The sequence below is a fragment of the Dunckerocampus dactyliophorus genome, chromosome 2 (assembly GCF_027744805.1).
Source record: "Dunckerocampus dactyliophorus isolate RoL2022-P2 chromosome 2, RoL_Ddac_1.1, whole genome shotgun sequence".
Lineage (NCBI taxonomy): Eukaryota > Metazoa > Chordata > Actinopteri > Syngnathiformes > Syngnathidae > Dunckerocampus > Dunckerocampus dactyliophorus.
The window spans coordinates 12,358,626-12,379,445 of NC_072820.1; the positions used below are offsets into that span (position 1 = coordinate 12,358,626).

General features: G+C 42.3%; 1 protein-coding gene across 1 annotated transcript in view; it reads right to left on the bottom strand.

The window, feature by feature from the left end:
* ece2a (endothelin converting enzyme 2a) overlaps nt 1-20,820 on the bottom strand; it is a 94,367-nt gene that overhangs the window by 41,759 nt on the left and 31,788 nt on the right. The window contains exon 3 of the mRNA XM_054766740.1: nt 5,102-5,385. Within this exon, the coding sequence (XP_054622715.1) occupies nt 5,102-5,385 (284 nt within the window). The remainder of the gene's footprint in view (nt 1-5,101; nt 5,386-20,820) is intronic.

Below are 20,820 nucleotides of genomic sequence, written 5' to 3' on the forward strand. Positions count from 1 at the left end.
CCTCCCATCTGCCTCACGAGCACGGTGAGATTTCTTTAACACTTCCATCTGGATGAGGGAGAACACCCAAGACTACTTTGTGTTGCTTGGTCCATGTGATGCCGAGGTCACGCGTCTGTCTACTGCGTGGATCAATAAGGTGCAATATTAAAATTACAAAGTAACCTTTTAAGACCTCCTTTTTAGGGCCCTGAGTTGTAAAATGAGTGCATCAAATGGAGCTTTGTATTATATTTGCCAAGGGTCAAGAGAAGCGGGGGTTTATTGGCTAATTGGGAAAACTTTGAAGATACCTACAGAACACATGTTGTAACTAGGGCTGATTAAAATTTGGAATCAGATTAATCAGGGTTTTCAAATTAATTAATCATGACTAATCACCATGTCACACTATGTCTGAAATATAACCATTTTTACCGTATTTTAATGAAAGAAAGATAAAGGGCAGCATTATCATGTATTTTTATGTGTTAAGTGCACCAAATTAACTGAAAATTTTAATTTGTAAATTGATGTTTATCTCCATTTTTTTTTTTTTTTTTTAAATCGGAACCACTTAAGCTATTTTCATTATAAGTTACTAATATATGTTAACGGTTCAACAATCTCATTGATAACCCTTTTAATTGTTTCCATTTCGATTCCATTACAATCAGTTGATGTTTTTGCTTTAACATTTTTTACAGTGTCAGTGATTTCCTTTTTTGTTACATCAGTGAGAAACATGGAATTCAGATTCCTATCTACGGTTTCCTTCCATTCGTCCATTGTCCAGACTTTTGGAATTTCTTCTTCCGGTTTTGGTCCAATGTTTACTAAATAATTGTTAAACATTTCAACTACCTCATTCACATCATCCTTATTAGTGTTTCCAACTATAAAATAGTGAGGGTAGCCTGCTTTCTTAGTACTCAAACATTCCAATCCCTGACTTTGGAGTTCTACATACACAACTTATTAACACATTTTTGCTTTTTTCTTTACAGATTTCAATCATTATACATTCTAGGATGTTGTCAATAACAAATTACATATTCTTCACCATGTTGTAGTTCAGATGTTTGTCCACGTACACAGCCACACCTCCTCCACTTGGATTGTGGAACATTAGAGTTTTTTTTAGAGGGCCTTATAGACGGAATAGGTGAAACCCCAGTACATGTATTAGTTACCTTGTGCTGGCTGTTTTTCAATATTTAGAACATACAGAAAAGGGAAAGAGGTGTGTTCATGTCTCCACGTAAAGATTGTGGATGATGGGACAAAACTCCCCAAAAAAGTACCGTTTCCCTTTAAGCCAAACCTCAAGAAGATTTGTTTCCAAAGTTTTGCATAGCCCTTTAAAGGGTAAGAAAAGAAACCATATTTGCAAACTTAAGTTGAAACAGATACCACATGCCTCACTATAAATTGGAACCCTGTGATTTCAACCAGCCAATGAACAAAGAAAGGTTACTTCTGATAATATTGAATTGAAGTTTGAAATAACTATAATGAAATAAATGCAGCCTTCACCTTATGCGCAGTATGTAGGAAAGCGTTTCACTGACTGTTCACTAAAGAGTCAAATAAAAGTTATCACTAGGGGTATCATGAGACACCTAACTCGCGAGACGAGACGATGCACGAGATTGGGTCCACGCGAACGAGACGAGATGAGATTTTAACATGAATTTTTAAGAAAAGTACAATGAAAAAATATGACTGGACAAACAAAGTGTTTCATTTAACAGAGTCAAAAAACAATGCAGGTACGTTTCGAAATGTTTATTGTCCCACAAATTGACACTCAAAAGATATTATTGTCAACATTTTTTTAAACCAAGTAAACCACTGTTATGGTAATATCTAATAATAATAAATGCTGTTTTTTTCACTGTTTTTCTCTTGTCTACTTGTCTTTGTTTATTTATGTCAGGGATGTCCTGCTGTCCTTTGATAGTAATAATTAAAAAAAACTATTTGCAATTAAATATATATATATATATATATATATATATATATATATATATATATATATATATATATATATATATATATTTATTTATTTATTTATATTTATATATATATAAAGACAAATCTTTGTGGTCTTATTAGTTATTAGTATCAACATTTTAGATTTTTGTAGTTACATTATGCCTTTTTGCTCTATTTTTCCACTTTTGCTGTGTTTTTAAAAATGTTATTTCTGCAATGAGTCACGTTCCAAAGATGGCCTCTGTGCCACACTTTGGACATCTATGCGTGTTTTGCCAGGAAGGCCAGTGTGTCCAAGCTCTGCCTTCTTGGCGATGTTGGTCAGGGGTAGTGTTGTATTATGGAGGGGTTTTTTTTTTTATAGACGTGCATTGCACGGCGGTACGGAGGTGGAGCTCACTCCCGAGCGGCTGCTCGGCGGATGTTTCACCTTTGTTGATGGCTTGTATCTAATTACCGAATAAATGCATGATGCGCAGCCTTACTTGCTAAATATAGTGACCATGTTGCTAAATTGTCAACACGGATCACTTTTATGCATGGTGTGTTGTATGAAATGGAACCGGTACCTGAAAGCTGGCCCTGGGCCAAATGGAATGAGCGTCAATAGAACCGCTCGGTGATTAAGGGTGCAGACAAGTCCTAACATCTACGTGGGTTGATCTGACAAGTCTTTAAGTAAAGTTGATCGGCTGTAGAATTACTACAAATTCTGCTTGGACATCAACAATAAGCAAGCATCTGTTTAACTTCGATGGAAGAAATTGCCACATATCACTTGCTGACACTGTTCACATCAAGATAGGTTGGATTGCCAAGTGTGCCGAAAAGCACTTAATGTGCACTTCCAATAAAGCCTTGCACCCTGCCACTCCCATATTACTGTATTATCATTCATCATAGCCATGCCACAGTTCACAGTCTGATCGGCTTCTGGCTGTCCTGTTCTCACGATACAGCTTTTCTCCAAATGAGAAATCTCGTCATGTTTTAATCTCGTGTGGCAATCTCTTGCGACACCCCGAGTTAGCGACGTTACAACATATTAAGCTAAAACGCACCACCATGTTTTCAGTATAGCTTTTTAAAAAGTCATCAACTTATTGATTTATAGACAATGAATGAATATTAGCTGAACTTCTACCCAGTAGAAGTGTCCAATAAAACAATTCACTTCATTTTGACCTTTTTTGCACTGATGCTTTTACTGCAATTACACATTCTGTCGGTGTACGCCAGTCAGCAAAATGCAAGTGAACTTTAAACTTAAAACTAAAACAGCAGCGCTCTATAATGCAGCGGTGAGTAATTCACTGGCAAATCACAGCTCTGAAGTCAAGGACTGTATTCCAGCTGATGGTGGTGTTCCCGCTTAGTGTGTCAAGGTCAAGCGTGGGAAAAGGTGGAAACACTGTGGTGATTAGTGGTGCTCAGCGTCATGCAAGTCAGCTGAGTGGAGATATGAAGTGCCAGTAACAGTGATTCGGTGCTGAGAACCATTTACAAATGAACTGCCCTACAGTGGTGCAGTCAAGTCATTGTGCTGCAAGCCGACGTGACGGACTTCTCTTGATTGAACTGAAGAGGAAAACATTTATGTTGAGTAATAGGGGTGTCACATAGGGTGTCACAATACACGAGATTGGGTCTACGAGACGAGGCAGGATTTTAACATTACTTTGAACAAAAGTACAATTAAAAATGAAAAAACTCACTCACCGAGACCAAGGTGTGTATGAGTGTGTATGACAAAAGGGCTCACTCCGTTCATGCCGATGTTCAATGGAAATGCAGAGTGAACTATCTTCCTGCCTGTTTGGAGGCAGGAAACGAGGAAAACAGACACACATGCCAATAAATTAAGGCCGACAAAATTATATAACTCATTTTCATTTTTTGAGTGATCAGTTCATTTATTCATTATCGTCCCAGGCCTAGTGCCCACAAGACAAGAAATCTTCTCCCGTTTTGATCTCGCGAGATCTTGTGACACCCCTGTTAATATTACACGCATGTTGACGCTGAGGAGAACAGCATTCAGAAAAACTGCAGCAACCAAACCATGGTAAGCTAACATGCTTAATTGGCAGGTGATCAGCATTCAGTATGAAAATATCAACATGCTTAATATGCATACAGACCTGATCAAAATCTTGAGACCAGTTGAAAAATTGCTAGAATTTGTATTTTGCACATTTGGATCTTAATGAGATCTTAAAGTTTGTTTGTTTGTTTGTTAGCAGGTTCCTTCCTGGTTTATGGAGGATGACATTATGTTACATTATGACATAGGACGACATTTCTGCGGATTGCCTGTTGCTTTGATGCCATTATGGGTCAAACTGTAACAATTAGGGGTGTCACAAGATCTTCAAAGATTAAAACATGAAAAGATTCCTCTTGGGCTGTCAGCATGGGATGATAATAAATTAATCACACGATAAATGAAAATGAACTCGATCATTTTGTCGGCCTCAATATATTGCCATGTGCATGTGTGTCTGTTTTCCTCATCTCTTGCCTCCAAACAGGCAGGAAGAACATTCACTCTGTGCATTGGTTTCAGCACCTTGGCACCTTTGTTCCATTGAACAACGGTATGAACAGAGTAAGCCCTTTTGTCAGTCATACAGTCTCAATGTCTCGGAGGGTGGAGGCGAAGCCGGTACCATACACACAGAATGTAAAGAGTAAAGAGTGTAACGTAGCAGAAATTAAATTAGTAGATTTTTCATTGCACTTTTCTTAAAAGTAATGTAAACATCTCGTCTCATAGACTCAATCTCGTATCGTCACGTGACACCCATCCATCTTATCCTCCATGCTAGAGCCTATCCCACTGACTTCGGGCGAGAGGCAGGGTACACCCTGGACTGGTCGTCAGTCAATCGCAGGTCAGTCACGGGACACCCCTAGTAATAATAGAATCCTTTATTAGCCCCTTTATCCAGATCCTCTAAAAAATTTAATGGATTTCTCTTTAGTCCATGTTTGTGACCCCTCTGCAATGTTTGGTGGAAATCAGTTGTGTATTTTTGTTTGTTTGCTTGTGAAAAAGTTCATTAAGACAATAAAATTAGTTGTTGCCTCAGACTTTTCCAGTGTAGCATGTATTTAACAATACCTCAGTGAGGGCCTCATGAATGAATCGGGCAGTCTGAGGGGACACCTCCCAGGGGGTTTTTTCCTCCACCATCAAGGCGTCCAGCGTGGCCTTCTCTAGAACGATGTCAAAGGAGGCGTCGGGGAAGGCGAGCTGGCGCACATCCATCTGCCACCAGCTCATACCCGGCCGGTCGGCATACCTGGCGCTCATGGTGCTGATGCACACCGAGGAGTAATCGATGTTGGTGATGGAGCGGTACCCGGCGTCGTACATTTCACCGCTCACACCGCTATTCCCACAACCTGCGCATAAAAGCAGCAAGAAATGAGGATGATTCAAAATACTGCATATGTTTTTTCTGTATGCGTAATAGATGGTGCGATCAAAATAGTGGCAGCATGTGATTGAACAGCTTTCATCAGCAGCAACAACTGCTGTGGTTGATGTGACAGGAACAAACAGTCTATTTGATCAAGCTGATGCTCATGTCTCCATGGCGGCGAGTGGACATGACTGCTTGGTATTAGGAGGCAGAAAAAAAGCTGTCATGAGTTTTGGAGGTACCTTAGCATGGAAGAAGATGCAGCCTCTCACATTTACGATGAGATGAGATGACTCACAGATGGAGGAGGAAGAGGAGGAGGAGGACACATGTACAATAGTGATGTTAAGAATCTGAATACATTTTGAACCAGAGATGTTTGCTTCCAACGTTGCACTTTGAACAGTGAATGTGTGCATGTTAGTTTTGAAGAAGTAGGGTGTGGGGTGTGAGACAAGTGAGGCTGTAACATCCGTCGGCATTGACACCTCAGCTGTCAACGTGGGGCTGCGCTTATTATAAGCTTGCTGCTTCTGTACTAATTGCCACCCTTTTCTAATATGTGTGTGTTTTGAAAGATGGTGGCCAGCGAATCAGTTAGCACACTAAGGAACTCATTTATAATTCACTTCGACACATGCACGAGCCTGTTTGTAGCACATGTGGGAAGAAACTCTCACGCTGTGCCAACAAAGTAAAGAACACATAAACAAGTCTTGCTTTCATAAGTGTTAAAGCAAGACTGATGTGCAGGATGTGCATGTACGAGTGATATAGAAAACTGATTTTAAACTACGTGTAAGTGTACAGTGGAAGTCCAACACCCCAGAAGTGATACAACTTGAAGGTCAAAGTAAATACTCTTCAGCTCAGTGGGCCTCTAAAGCAGGGGTGTCTCAAATTTTTCCACAAAGAGCCAAATACTGAAAAATTGAAAGCTGCACGACTACTTTGATACATTTTGTGCATTAAAGATCCGAAACCATTTACCTTGATTTTGCACTTTCTATGCTCTTGTGTGCTTTTGTACTGCTCTTGCTGCTGTAAACCTGCAATTTCCCCTGGTGGGACTAATAAAGGAATTATCACATTACTAGACACTATTTAACTACATGACAGGGAGAAAATATTACAAGCAGCTGTCAGTATGATGCAGTGCAGTTACACACCACTGCAAACAGCATCAAATATAATCCATCCATCCATCCATTCCATGGCGCTTATCCTAATTAGGGTCGGAGGGGATGCTGGAGCCTATCCCAGCTGACTTCGGGCGAGAGGCGGGGTACACGCTGGACTGGTCGGAAGCCAATCGCAAGGCACATATACACAAACAATCATTCACGCTCACACTATAGACAATTTACGGTCGCCAATCAACCTAACATACAATGTGGGAGGAAACCGGAGTACCCACGTACGCACGGGGAGAACATGCAAACTCAAGCAGAGATTCGAACCCAGGTCTTCACGATCACCTGACTGTGTGACCAACATGCTAACCACTCAGCCACCGTGCGGCCATCCAATATAATATACACTTAAATTAAATGTGGGGCAGGCTCACTGAAAATTCTGTGACAAACGATAAAAATACACTTGGCAAAAGCGTTGTACTCGACGTACATAAATGTTAATTTTGATATGCACTGCAGATGAGTGAGTTAGCCACCATTACTTAAGTTAATGGGAGTTAAGGGATTGATTCGCCACTGTGGTCCCATAATCCCTGGGAACTCCAGACATTGTCTCCAAAGGCTTTTCCCCACTAACACAGCTATGTGTGCATGTGTGTGTGTGCGTGTTGTTCCTTTATTTTTTCCATGCAGTCGGCAGTAAGGAAGGGGTGTCACATACCGGTTCATTCCGGCAGGGTTGTCACGACAATTTTAGTTTCCAGGCTGTCATCAAGGACACAAGCCCTATTTTACCTCGATGACATCAGCCGTTGCCTGTGAACTTAAAGCCTGCCTGCCCACCCACGCAAACACACACACACACACACACACACACACACACAGTGACTCACTGGACACTTTATTAGGTATATCTGTATTATCTAATGACATCCCATACAATATAGTGCTACAAATCCAAAATAGACAGATGGTCCTTAATGATGCTCGCATGTGACTAACTGTATGTAAAATGTGCATGTAAGCCTTTAAACTCTCTTGCTGTGTGCATGGAAGCCTCCAGATGACCCAAGTCAGAGTGCATCATAACAAGATTACACCTAGTGGCACAGCAAGAGAGAGAGACTAAAGTTGGAGGTGTCACATCACCTCGTGAGCATGCATCCATGTGATAGGATGGAAAATGTGAAAAGTTATATCAGTCATCACTTAAGGAACTGGCAACTGTGGTGAACATCCATCCCTCTTCTGCTAGAGTGTGTTTATTGGTTCAGAGGTTTGTCAAGCATTTTGCCTACACAGGAAGTCCTGCACAAACAAGGCTTTAATAGGACACAAGTAGCTGATAAAAAGCATAGCAGCAGACTGAATCCAAGTTGTCAAAACACATTTGCAAGGGATATTATAATTACAGTATAACTACAATCAAAACCTATACATGTGACTATTGCAGTGTGGAAACATCTTAAGGAAGTGAACGGACAAGAATAATGTGGCAATCCTCCATTTCTGCTTTTACATATCCTGACAGTACTTTTGCTTACCATCACGGTTTAGCTTGGAAATGTGTACTAGTACTAGCATGAGGCGAGTTAAACATAGGCAAGAGTGTTTTAATGGTCCAACATTTTACATTAGTGGTCAACTTTTTCTACAACTGTGACAATTAGCGTTGAAAAATGTCCAGCACAGAATATTTAATAGTTTTAAAATTAACATTAGAGTGGACACTCGGTTTTCATCATTAATCAGTTCTGAAAGGTCGGATGAAAACTGAAACATACAAAAACCAAATACATCTTCCCGTAAGAAATACTGTAAATCCAATTAATTTGTTCCAGACACCCAAAATTATTCACACAAAACACATTATAGAATGAATAATTGTAGTTTTACATGCAGAAAACAAAGCAAAATACATATAAATGATCAATTAAATGGATAAATGAACATTTAACATGAGTGAGTCAAGAGAGGAGTGGAAGGGGGGCAGGGGACGGCGTTTCATTGTAATCTGCTACAAACTTGACTTTAAAGACCTGACGGTTAAAGCTGTATACTTGTTCACTTGAATTATATTGTAAACTTCCACAGCAGGTATAATCATCATTACACACACTGGCCCGACTCACTTTCTGGCATGTGTCTCCATTACAATGTTCTTCCTTGAATATGTGTTAACTTGTTAACTTACATTACAATCATATTGTAACAGCCGTTTCCTTTGTAGTTTTTTCTTGAATTTTGTTTCTCACCTTCCTTATCAAAGCTCTGGAACTTGCAAATAAACAAAATAAAAGTACAGATTTGTCTACACTCAGAAATACATAGTGCGCTTGAACACCTCATGGTGCCGAGCTTGAAAGGAGGAAGGAAGGAGTTATTCAGCGTTATTTGTGCATTCCATGAACAAATAAACTACACACACACACACACAATAAAGACGATTAAATGATACCATGGCGGAAATCTATCTCTCGTGTCCCAACTCTAAAAGAACCACTATCCAATCTTCTTCACAGAGAGTCGCCATTGCGTGGATGCTTTGTTTGGGCACTTGACTAGTTTGTCAGGTGCACTGTTAGGTCATACGATAACAGAGACAGTGTACAAAAACTGAGACATATTTGTGGCAATAATTTTTGTGGAAAAGCGAATGCTGCAAAAGTCGGGGCACACAAAAACAGAGATTCCACTGCTTTGTTTAACTTATTCAGACACTTGTATGCCAAGAATTTTTAAATGTTACTTAAAACATTGCCTGTACAATTAATAAAGGTTTTATGATAGCGATAGTTTTTACTGATTCCGATAGGAAACACTGTTTTGAAATCCAAACAAATCTAAAGTGTCCCAGCATCCCATTAAGGCTCCACTACATCACTTTCTTGCCTCTCACTCATCATGAAGTGTGTTAGATTTGCCTAAAAGAACTATCAAGTGACAACTCTCCACATAAACAAGCAACTCTTAAGCCCATCTATGGTCAGCAGGGGTGAGTGGGCCAGCGAGTCGTTGGATCGGTGGGGAACCCCTGTGATTGAGCCAGAGGTATGAAATATCAAAGTAGCTATCTCTAAAGTGAGCCAAGCGCCGCAGTGGAAACTCCATGATGTCATAGGCATGCTGAGTATTTATGCCGGTCCAAGATTGGTTTTCAGTACATAGTAGATGGGAAGAGGGGATGCTCACATGCAATAACACTGCAGCAACTGTAAACAACAAATGCAACCCCTTTGTTTTGGTTTTTGCAAATAGCACTGGTGAATGTGTGTTACCTTGTAAACAAACCATGGTTGATCCTAGTTTTTTTTAATAGAAATGCATTTATTTTATGGATTACATTTTATGCAGAGTAGAGCTCAAAAGCATACCCCTCACCTTCTTTCAAACAGCATTTATATAACCAGCTAAACATGATGATGACTGAATAATTAAGTGTGCCAGTGACAGTAACTGCTCCAGTGTGAGTATGTTGAATGCACGCGTGTGTTAAGAGGACTTTTGTAAGGACTCTTCTCTTGGATGCAAAGAAGGCAGGTCCTAGAAGCAGCAGGCTTTATAAATGACAAAGAAAAATGGTGGGCATTGCCTGATTTTGGCAACACTAAAAGGTAGTGACAGCCAGTTGTATTCATCTATGCATCCTCATTTACTTTCCGGCCAAAATGTATGCAACACTTAAAGCCAGTCATTTGCAGCAATCCACCCTCGAACAAAACCAGTCCAGTATGGAATCTGTCAAACTGCTGTCCACAGCAGGGTCAATCCACAAGTAAAAAAATAACTTCTGATCGAGACTGAAGACGAGAACATCACCAAGGAGCTGCCAGACAGTGGGTGAGCTGCTGAGAGGTGACGATGTGCGTGATGTGCGTGATGTGCGTGTGTGTGTGTGTGTGGTACACGGGCTCTGAAATAAACACAACTGCCATCAATAGGCTTCTGGCAGAGTTTGGGCTAATGTAATGCACCTTACGCTGGAATAGGTCACATAGGGCACTCTCTCTCTTCCAGTTAGTCCAAAAACTCTGCGGCACAGATTTTAACAGAGGTCCAAAGGCCAGCTCCAACTGGTGGTGCCTAAACAAGACTTAAGACCAGGAGAGACCGGGCCTTTTGTGGTCGGCCCCAAGCTGTGGAACGCTTTGTCACATCTTGTCTTAAAACCCACTTTTATTCTCTGGCTTTTAACCGTTAGTTGTGTGGCCCTCCATGTTTTTTTTATTGTTTTCTATTCTTTTATTGATTTGTTTTTACTTATTTTTGTGTTTTTTTATTTATTTAATAATTTATTGTTATTTTAAATGTATTGTTTGTATTTGATTTACTAGTTTCTATTGTATTCATTTAAACTTTTACTATTTCTTATTTATTGCTTTATCATTTTGTCAAGCACATTGGAAACTGTGTTTATAAAATGTGCTATAGAAATAAAGTGGATTAGACTGGAGAGTTTTGGCTCAATATCAGAGTTCAATGCAGTTTACTGGTCTGCAGTCAAAAGAAGGTTTAGGAGCGGCCGTTGGAAAGACCAATCCAAAAGAAAAGATGGAGTTGGTTCCCCTTTGCTTCCACTCTTCTGAAAGTTTCTGTGGAAATCACCATTCATTTACAGGGATAGTTTGGATTTTTTGACATGAAGTTATCAACAGTGACTTACCCCCCATTTGGTCTCGCGAGTCCAGTTCTGGTTGGATTTCCGTGACGAGGAACGTAGTTCTGCTTAGTTGCTGGGTCATTTAAGTAAAGAGCTTGGCTTCTCAATACAATATGCGTTCAAAAGAGTAATACATTTGCATTATAAAAATGCCTCGTCAAAAAAATCAGTCCTCACAAATTTCTCTGCGTTATATTTGTCTCCAACCGTGTCCATGTGCACTGTCACCTCTCCATTTGTGTGTATGTGATGAAGATGTGAACATCTTCACAGTGCCGCGGCCATCTTGTTTACGTGTGTTCCACAGCGGAAGAAGATGCGAGCGTCTTCATCACATACACACAAATGTTGAGGAATTCAGTGGGGCGTGCTCCGGGAATATAGGGTACCGGTCAACCTAATTCAGGCAGTTCGTTCCCTGTATGACCGGTGTCAGAGTTTGGTTCGCATTACTGGCAATAAGTCGTAACCGTTTCCTGCGAGGGTTGGACTTCACCAGGGCTGCCCTTTGTCACAGATTCTGTTCATTAGTTTTTTTACGGACAGAATTTCTAGGTGCAGCAAGGGCTTTGAGGAGGTACAGTTTGGTGGCTGAAGGATTGGATCTCTGCTTTTTGCAGATGATATGGTCCTGTTAGCTTCATCAAGCCGTGACCTTCAACTCACACTGGATCGGTTCGCAGCCAAGTGTGAAGCAACTGGGATGAGAATTAGCACCTTCAAGTCTGAGTCCATGGTTCTTGCTTGGAAAAGGGTGGAGTGCCATCTTCGGGTCAGGGATGAGATCCTGCCCCAAGTGGAGGAGTTTAAGTACCTCTGGGTCTTGTTCACGAGTGAGGGAAGGATGGAACGTGAGATCGACAGGTGGATTGGCGTGGCGTCTGCAGTGATCCGGACTCTGCATCGGTCCGTTGTAGTGAAGAGGGAGCTGAGCCGAAAGGCAACGCTCTCAATATACGATTCTATCTACGTTCCTACCCTTACCTATGGTCATGAACTTTGGGTAGTGACCGACAAGATCGCGAGTACAAGCGGGCGAAATGAGTTTTCTCCGTAGGGTGGCTGGGCTCTCCCTTAGAGATAAGGTGAGAAGCACTGTCATCCGGGAGAAACTCTGAGTAGAACCGCTGCCCCTCCACATTGAAAGGACCCAGATGAGGTGGGCTCGGGCATCTGGTCAGGATGCCTCCCGGACGCCTCCCTGGGGAGGTGGTCAGGGCACGTCCGACTGGTAGGAGGCCTTGGGGAAAACCCAAGTGGACACATTGGAGAGACTATGTCACCTCAACTGCCCTGGGAATGCCTCAGGATCCACCGCGAGAAGCTGGACGAAGTAGAGAGGGAAGTCTAGGCTTCCCTGCTTAGGCTGTTGCCCATGTGACCCATTCTCGGATAAGCGGAAGAAGATGGATGGATGGATGGAGTGCCTGTGCCCAAGAACCCATCCAAATCTGACCTCTGCGACTTCAGACCGGTTGCCCTGACAGCACACATCATGAAGTTCCTCGAGAGACTCGTGCTGGCTCAGCTGAGATCCCCGGTGGCCCCTTCCCTGGACCCTCTACAGTTTACTTATCAACCTCATGTTGGTGTGAATGATGCTGTCATCTATCTGCTGCATCGTGCTCGCACTCACCTGGATGCTGGGAAGGGCACTGTGAAGATCATGTTCTTTGATTTCTCCAGTGCCTTTAACACCATCCAGCCCTTTTGGATGAGTGAGAAGCTGCTCAGGATGGGTGTCAGATCATCCACTGTCTCCTGGATTATTGTCTGACAAGCCCCAGTTTGTGCGGCTGGGGCACTCCCTGTCTGATATTGTGGTCAGTAATGTAGGGGCTCCGCAGGGGACTGTCCTGTCTCCAATCCTGTTCACTCTGTACACCTCTGATTTCCAGTACAGCTCCGGGTCCTGTCACCTTCAAAATTTCTCTGACTGGGTTGATGGTTGGGTGTATCAGAAATGGTCAGGAGGTGGAGTACAGTACAGTAAACTCATCGCTGACTTTGTAGAGTGGTCCCAGGCAAACCACCTGCTTCTAAATGTGGACAAGACCAAGGAGCTGGTGATGAACTTCAGGAGAAAGATGATGCCGGTGGAGCCCATCACCATTCCGGGCCGGGAGGTGGCAGAAGTGGACCACTACAAGTACTTGGGAGTCCACATGAACAGCAGACTGGTCTACAAGAAAGGCATGAGCAGACTATACTTCCTGAGTAAGCTTAGGTCGTTCAACATGTGCAGCAAGCTGCTGGAGACCTTCTCCCAGTCTGTGGTAGCCAGTGCCCTGTACTTTGCTGCGGTTTGTTGTGGGAGCAGCACCAGCAAAAAGGACATAAACCCAATGGGCAAACTGTTCCGGAAAACGGGACAAATTATCAGCACTTAGTTGGAGTCGTTTGAGACAATGAGAGACAGGAGGACACTGGACAAACTGCTCTACATCATGGACAACATCAGTGGCCCACTACATCGGCCAATAGAGGGGCAGCGGAGCTCATTCTCCAACAGACTCCTCCAGTTCTGCTCCCACAGTGAACGCTACAGGACTTCATTCATTCCACATGCCATCCAGCTCTACAATACCTCACCTGTCTATAAAAAATCACTCAAAACAGTATTGCGCTGTAGTCTGTCCTCCCTTGTATATAGTGTAAATTTAATTGTATTTACTTACTGTATATATTTGCTAACTATTTGTAAATATGCACATCTTGTTTATCTTATATTTTATTAACATTGCATTGCATTTTATTTAAGAGTGTTTTTCTTTTTGTTCTGCAATTGAGCTACTGCAACCAAGCAATTTCCCTTCTGGATCAATAAAGTCTGTCTTAGTCTGGCTAAGTCTAATAATGGCCCAGTAGACTTCCAAATCCGGCTGACCAGTTACTAGAAATAGTACTTTTTAATACATGGCTATATTTGTTTTTGCTGAAAAGTTTAGGAGGGCCAAGTACACACAATACGCTCAAAAGAGCATAACACATAATAACTTCGGTCAAAAAACAAATTCAATTAAGACTGTGTAGAATTTATTAATAGAGTGCACCAATAAACTGCAACCAGCAGAAGGGGTTGTTGATTCAGGATCAACTAGTTTTCTGTCAGCGGGAGAACATGATGTCAGCGATGGGAAGGATCCACCCAACCATCTTCTAACACTTATCCGAGGTCGGGTCATGGGGGCAACCCTGAATAGATCTTACTAGGAAGGCTGAGGAGTGTGATCCCACAATAGTTGGAACACATCCTCCGGTCCCCCTTCTTTAAAAGGGGACCACCACCCCAGTCTGCAAATCTAGAGGCACCGGCGCCAATGTACATGGGATGCTGCAGAGTCGTGTCAACCACGATACGCCCACAGCATCCAGGGCCTTAAGGAACTCTGGACGGATCTCATCCACCCCCGGGGCCCTGCCACCAAGGAGCTTCTTGACCAACTCGGCAGCCGCAGCCCCAGAGACAGGAGATCCCACCATGGAGTCCCCAGGCACCGCTTCCTCATTGGAAAATATGTCAGTGGGATTGAGTAGGTCTTCGAAGTATTCCTTCCATCGGTCCACAACATCTCGAGTCGAGGTCAGCAGCACACCATCCCCACCATACACGGTGTTGACAGTGTACTACTTCCCCCACCTGAGACGGCGGATGGTGGTACAGAATCTCTTCAAAGCCATCCGGAAGTCATTCACAATGGCTTCTCCAAACACCTCCCATGTCCCAGTTTCGGCCTCAGCGACCACCAGAGCTGCAAACCGCTTGACCTGCCTGTATCTGTCAGCTGCCTCTGGAGTTCCATTGTCCAAAAAGGCCCAATAGGACTCCTTCAACTTGACGGCATCCCTCACCATTTATGTCCACCAACAGGTTCTGCTATTACCGCCACAACAGGCACCAAATCACCTTACGGTCACAGCCCAGGTCAGCTGCCTTGACAATGGAGGCACGGAACAGGGCCCACGTGGACCCAATGTCCCCTCCCTCGTAACATGGTCGAAGCTCTCCCGGAGGTGGGAGTTGAAACTCCCTCTGACAGGGGACTCTGCCAGACAGTTCTAGGAGACCCTCACAATGGGTTTGGTTCTGCCAGGTCTGATCGGCATCCTACCCCACCATCGGAGCCAACTCACCAGTTGACAGCTCCGCTCCTCTCTTCACCCGAGTGTTTAAAACACGTGGCCGCAAGTCTGATGACACGACCACAAAGTCAATCATCGAACTGCGGCCCAGGGTGTCCTGGTGCCAAGTGCACATGCGGACACCATTATGAAAAGGACTCGAAAAAGGGCAGGTATTCTGAGCGGCACATAAGCACAAACAGTCAAGACCTGTCCCCCCACCCGAAGGTGGAGGGAAATTCTTGTTCACCGGGTTAAATGCCACCATACAGGCCACGATCCAGGGCGCAACAAGAATTGCCACCCCTGCCCATCGCCTCTCACTGCCAGCAACGCCAGAGTGGAATAAAGTCCAGTCCCTCTGGAGAGGACTGGTTCCAGAGCCCTTGCTGTGCATTGAGGTGAGTCTGACTAAATCTAGCTGGAACTTCTCCACTTTGCACGCCAGGTCAAGATCCTTCCCCACCAGACAGGTGACATTCCACATGCCAAGAGCTAGCTTCTGCAGCCGAGGATCGGACCGCCAAGGTCCCCGATGGGAAACATTATTCTGCTAAATACTACTAAACCCAGACATTGGAAAAAAAGAGCTCAGAACATTCAGAAAGATATTTTTCACTTTGACTAAAATAATATTTAAAAATGAACAATAAATGATTACTTTGCTCATAGCCAATCAAGGAAATTAAGACAATGTACCATTGGGGCATTAGAGCCACACTCTCCCACAGTACACAAGGGACAATGAATGAGGCATCTCCGTGGCCGTTTGCTTGCACAGTTGTGTCAACAACCCCCTCTTGCACTCGCTGTTGTATTCATTACACGCACGCTGAGTCAGTGACGGAGCTACCCCTATGTACTTTTCCATCAGGCCATTCTATTCAACAAAGCCTGTGTGTTACCACACGCTCTCACTCTCTCTCACTAACTTGTGCTTCTTTTTGAGTGGCACTGTTTTCAACTGACAGTCAATCAATGGAGCAGCAGCCCAGCAAGGGCATGATTCAGCAAGAAACTGATTGTATCAACGTGTCCTTCATTTAATCTCTGATTAATCCCCGCCACCTCCATCGTGCTTCTAAGATGCCGCTCTCAGAGAGTGGTTATGTAAGCTAGGAATATAGCTTTCCTCCACCAAAAAAACAAAACTATATGAGAACACACTTTTTTTTAATCCATGCAGCAAGGGCAAGCTACAGTATCTCAAACAATGTCATGAGCATTTCATGAAGAATTTTGCTACAATATATCTTCTGATGGGTAAATACTATAGAAAGAAAACTTGGATATACTTTAGAGTAGTAAGTGTACTGCTTGTATAGGAGTATACATTTACTATCAACTGAAAAGAACTCAACACAGCCATTATAGTCTAAATAACTGTCAACATGAGTAGCAAGATAATTGTGTTTCACCTACAGTACAGTCAAGCGTGGTAGCATCACGGTCTTGTGCTGCACAAGTATTATTCCAGCATGTACTGAGACATTCTAAAGCAGAGCAAGATCCCCTCCCTTGGGAAACTGAGCCGTATGTCAGTTTTTCAATAAGATATGAGCCCAAACTCACCTCCACACTCCTTTAGGCTATCCTTTAGGCTGTCCACACAAATGCGTATTTTTTTTAAAACGCATATTTTTCTATGCGTTTTGGCCTTCCACAAATGTAGGTTTTTGTCCTTGAAAACTGAGCGTTTGGGAAAACTCTGCTCAAGGTGAAGATTTTGTAAAAACTCTGGCTTCAGTGTATGCATGTAGATGGCGAACACAGAGCTTTTGGCTTGTTGCTGGCAGATGACGTAACAATTATGTGCCATCATTTCCACACTGGTAAGTATAATGTAATGTGTGCAATGGCACACATTACATTGCTGGTTTTAAGCATACTGGAATGACTTTTTGTGTTTACGTGTAATCATATGCCTACTTTCGCTTTACATTGACAAACAAAAGCACCATTATGAGGTTCGGCAGATGCTGCTGCTGCTGTTTTACTCTCTAATACTAAACAGCTATGACGCTCACATGACGGCGATTGGGACAAGACCCGATCGGACCTCTAGTTGGTGGGATAACTTTGACAAGCATGTCGCAATTTCGGAAGAATGGTGTGATAATGTGATCATGGCAAGGACATTATGATTGCTGTTTCGCCCGCACTTTGAAAGCTTCCCTGTTGTACAGTGTTCCCTCGCTCTATCGTGGTTCACCTTTCACGGATTTGCGGTTTGCTTTTTTTTTTTATTACAGCGTATGAATGCTGTTATAGACCGAGCCTGGCCCTTTAAGAAGAACTGCATTGTGGGAAGCTAAGTGTCTCTCGCTTACCTTGCTCGTCTGTCTGCACCGCCCATTGTTTTATGCACACTGATTGGCTGTAGACCATTGTCAATCAATCTCCTTCGTGTCACCCTGCTGTGTCTCCTGTGTCATCGCTAGCTTGCTTGCAAGCTTGATAGCTTGTAAATAAATGTTTGTTTCGAAGGAGGACTGCAACACGAGGAGTACTGCCACAATATGTTTTAACAAGGATACAAAAACGCTACAGTACAGCGGCACAGCGCCAGGATGAAAAGGCACGGTCAGAGGAGTGAAATATTACTGAGTGATTTAATAATATCTTGTGTTCAACCTGCAGGTTGATCATTAAAATTGAAATGAAGGATTAAACTTTTTTGAGAGTGTTTAAACAAGAGAGAAATGTGAGAAAATGTTACTGCCTGTCTGGGAAAAGTGTATAAAGTGAAGGTCAGAGGTTATACAGCCTTAAAACATATATAATTGTAAAAAAATGAAGTTGGCTAATTCGCAAATTTCACTTATTGCGGGCTATTGTGGGAACCTGTCCCCCGCGATAAACGAGGGAACACTGTATACAGTATGCCTGTTTTGTGCTACGTAACTACTGTCGTGGAGGCAATTAAACAAAGACAATTTTCCAGACACAGAAATATTTCAGCAATGATAGCATCACAGTCAATGTAATTCTGTCTTGACCAATAAAATGAACTACATTTCACAGCACAGTAGTGATAATCAATAAATAATAAAAAAAACATGTTTCATACATTTTCAGTTTCATATACAAGACATTTTGCTGACAAATGTGAAATAAACTACTGAAAAGTAATGCTACTTCGCTAGCAGCCCACATGTATCTTCTCCTGTGAATAGTCAAGTTTCTTATTGTGCGTCCCCAAAAATTACGCCATGGACTTTAAAACTGCCTTAACAGTCCATGGCTGCAGCACCGCCATTACTTTGGCATGCGCATGACAGCCTGTGAATACGTATTCTTGTGGACAGAAACGACAGAAGGGTGGATGGAGATTTTTTGACACCGGAGAGAGGCAAATGTGCGTTTTTGAAAATGTCCGTGTTCGTGTGGACATGGCCTTAGTTAGACATTGTATACCTGCAGTTTTAAACACACGCACACCGTGACCAAGAACACAGAAACGCATCCATTGTGGTGAGTGAGACTGTAACAAAGAGCAATGGGCATTTTCAATTATCCACCTACTAAGAAACCAAACTACACAGAAACGCAGAAAGAGCCGAAAGAGAGAAACACACATGCACGCACTGGCTGGTTAGCTCAAGGTGCCTGTCACTGCATGTCAATGGCTTTGCTGTCTGACCTTGGCGTGATCGTCTACTTTGACGGATGAGGATGTCCCCACTCTGGGAGCTTTATGGCTGATCAAGCATATTGATCCCTGCAGGAGGAAGGGGCTGGGCTCTCTGCAGTGAACTGAAGGCCCACATCACAGTCAGCCAACAAAATTTTGGTGCCATGACAAAAAGCTCACATGGAGTGATGAAAACCCTCCTAAACGCCCCAGGAAAAAAAAATGTGACTAGATGCACACCTGCAATTGTAGAATTCTGAGATTTTCTGGAAAAATAATGCTCAAACTAGACCAAGTAGAGTAACAGACCACTGTGCCACCCTAACTGATCATATATTCACCAATAACTTTCATAACAACACAACTTGTGGTCTGCTAGTCAACGACATCAGCGACCATCTTCCAGTGTTTACAATTTACCACAAATAGTATTTAAAAAACAGAAAGATGAAGGACAAAAAGACTTTTCAAAGACTACGTACAGAGGACAGCGTCAACGCTTTAAAGAAAGATCTAGAAGAACAAAGATGGGAGAGTGTGTACAGTACAAATGATGTGGATGAAGCATATGAACACTTTCTAAATACTTATATGAAGCTCTCTACGATAAGAACTGTCCCTTGAGAGAAATATCCAATAAGCAAAAGAAAAATAATCAGCCATGGATGACAAAAGGACTGAAAAAATGCCTGTAAGAACCAAAACACATTATATAGGACATTTATCATTCAGCAAACTAAAGAAGAAAAAACATATAAGAAACATATAAGATATATAAAAATAACTCTCAACAATCTTGAGGGTGCCTAAGAAAGGTTATTATAGTCAATTATTAAACAAGAATAAAAACAACATTAGAGCAACTTGGAGCATTCTTAACAGTACTATAAGGAACAGCACTAAGAAAGCAGCACCTCATTATTTTATGGTTGGAAACACCAACAATGATGATATGGACAAGGTAGTTGAACAGTTTAATAACTAGCTTCATAGGTAGAGGATTATATTATGGACAATTTGGGACAGTGGAAAGGTCTGCAGAGAAGTTCTATGGTTCAAACAGGAAACTGCACATTGTAGTAGGTTACAAAGACTGTGGCAAGAGAACATTCACTGCTTCAGAACGATGTGTTCCCATAAGGCTTGTACCTGCTTGCCTGCAACTGGGGAGACCCTTGTGACGCAAATAAGTTTAGATAAAGCGATGTTAGAAATGGTTACTGTCACTGTTTTGCTTCATAAGCCGTTTCACTTTACCTAACTTTTAAAAGGTGTAGCAACTTTACAAGACCTTCTGAACATTATGTAATGTGGCACTAAGGGCCAACATTCATAATGACTGGGCCCGGTACAAACATTAATTCTACTGGCACTCACCTCCACCTAATTTAAACCAGACGTGGGAGCTGACTTGCATTACTGAGTGAGTGGCCTTTTCAACTACGAACATCATCAAAATAAACTAGTCGATGATATAACACAGTGTAGTGATATGCAGCATCAGACACAGGGTAAACAGTGACATCCTTTGCCTAAATTCTAGCTATATTTTCTGACTTTAATTTAAAAAGTCGATTTCCAACAAGCAGCAATTTGCTTCAGGTTGGTAAACAATTTTCAGAAATAGCCCAAAGAATCTGACTTGTACGTATGGCAGCACGGTACAGTATGCTCATCGACAGGTTGGCAGAACGTTCACTTCACTCTTACAGTATGAAAGAAAGAAGAAGAAACAAAAGAAGAACAAAGAAAACTAAAGGCATCATTTAAGAAAAGGTAGTCAAGCATGCAGCACTCTACAGTATTGCCTCATCTATCTTCTTGTTTAATTCATTAGCCTGCTTGCTTGTTGCGATGATAGCC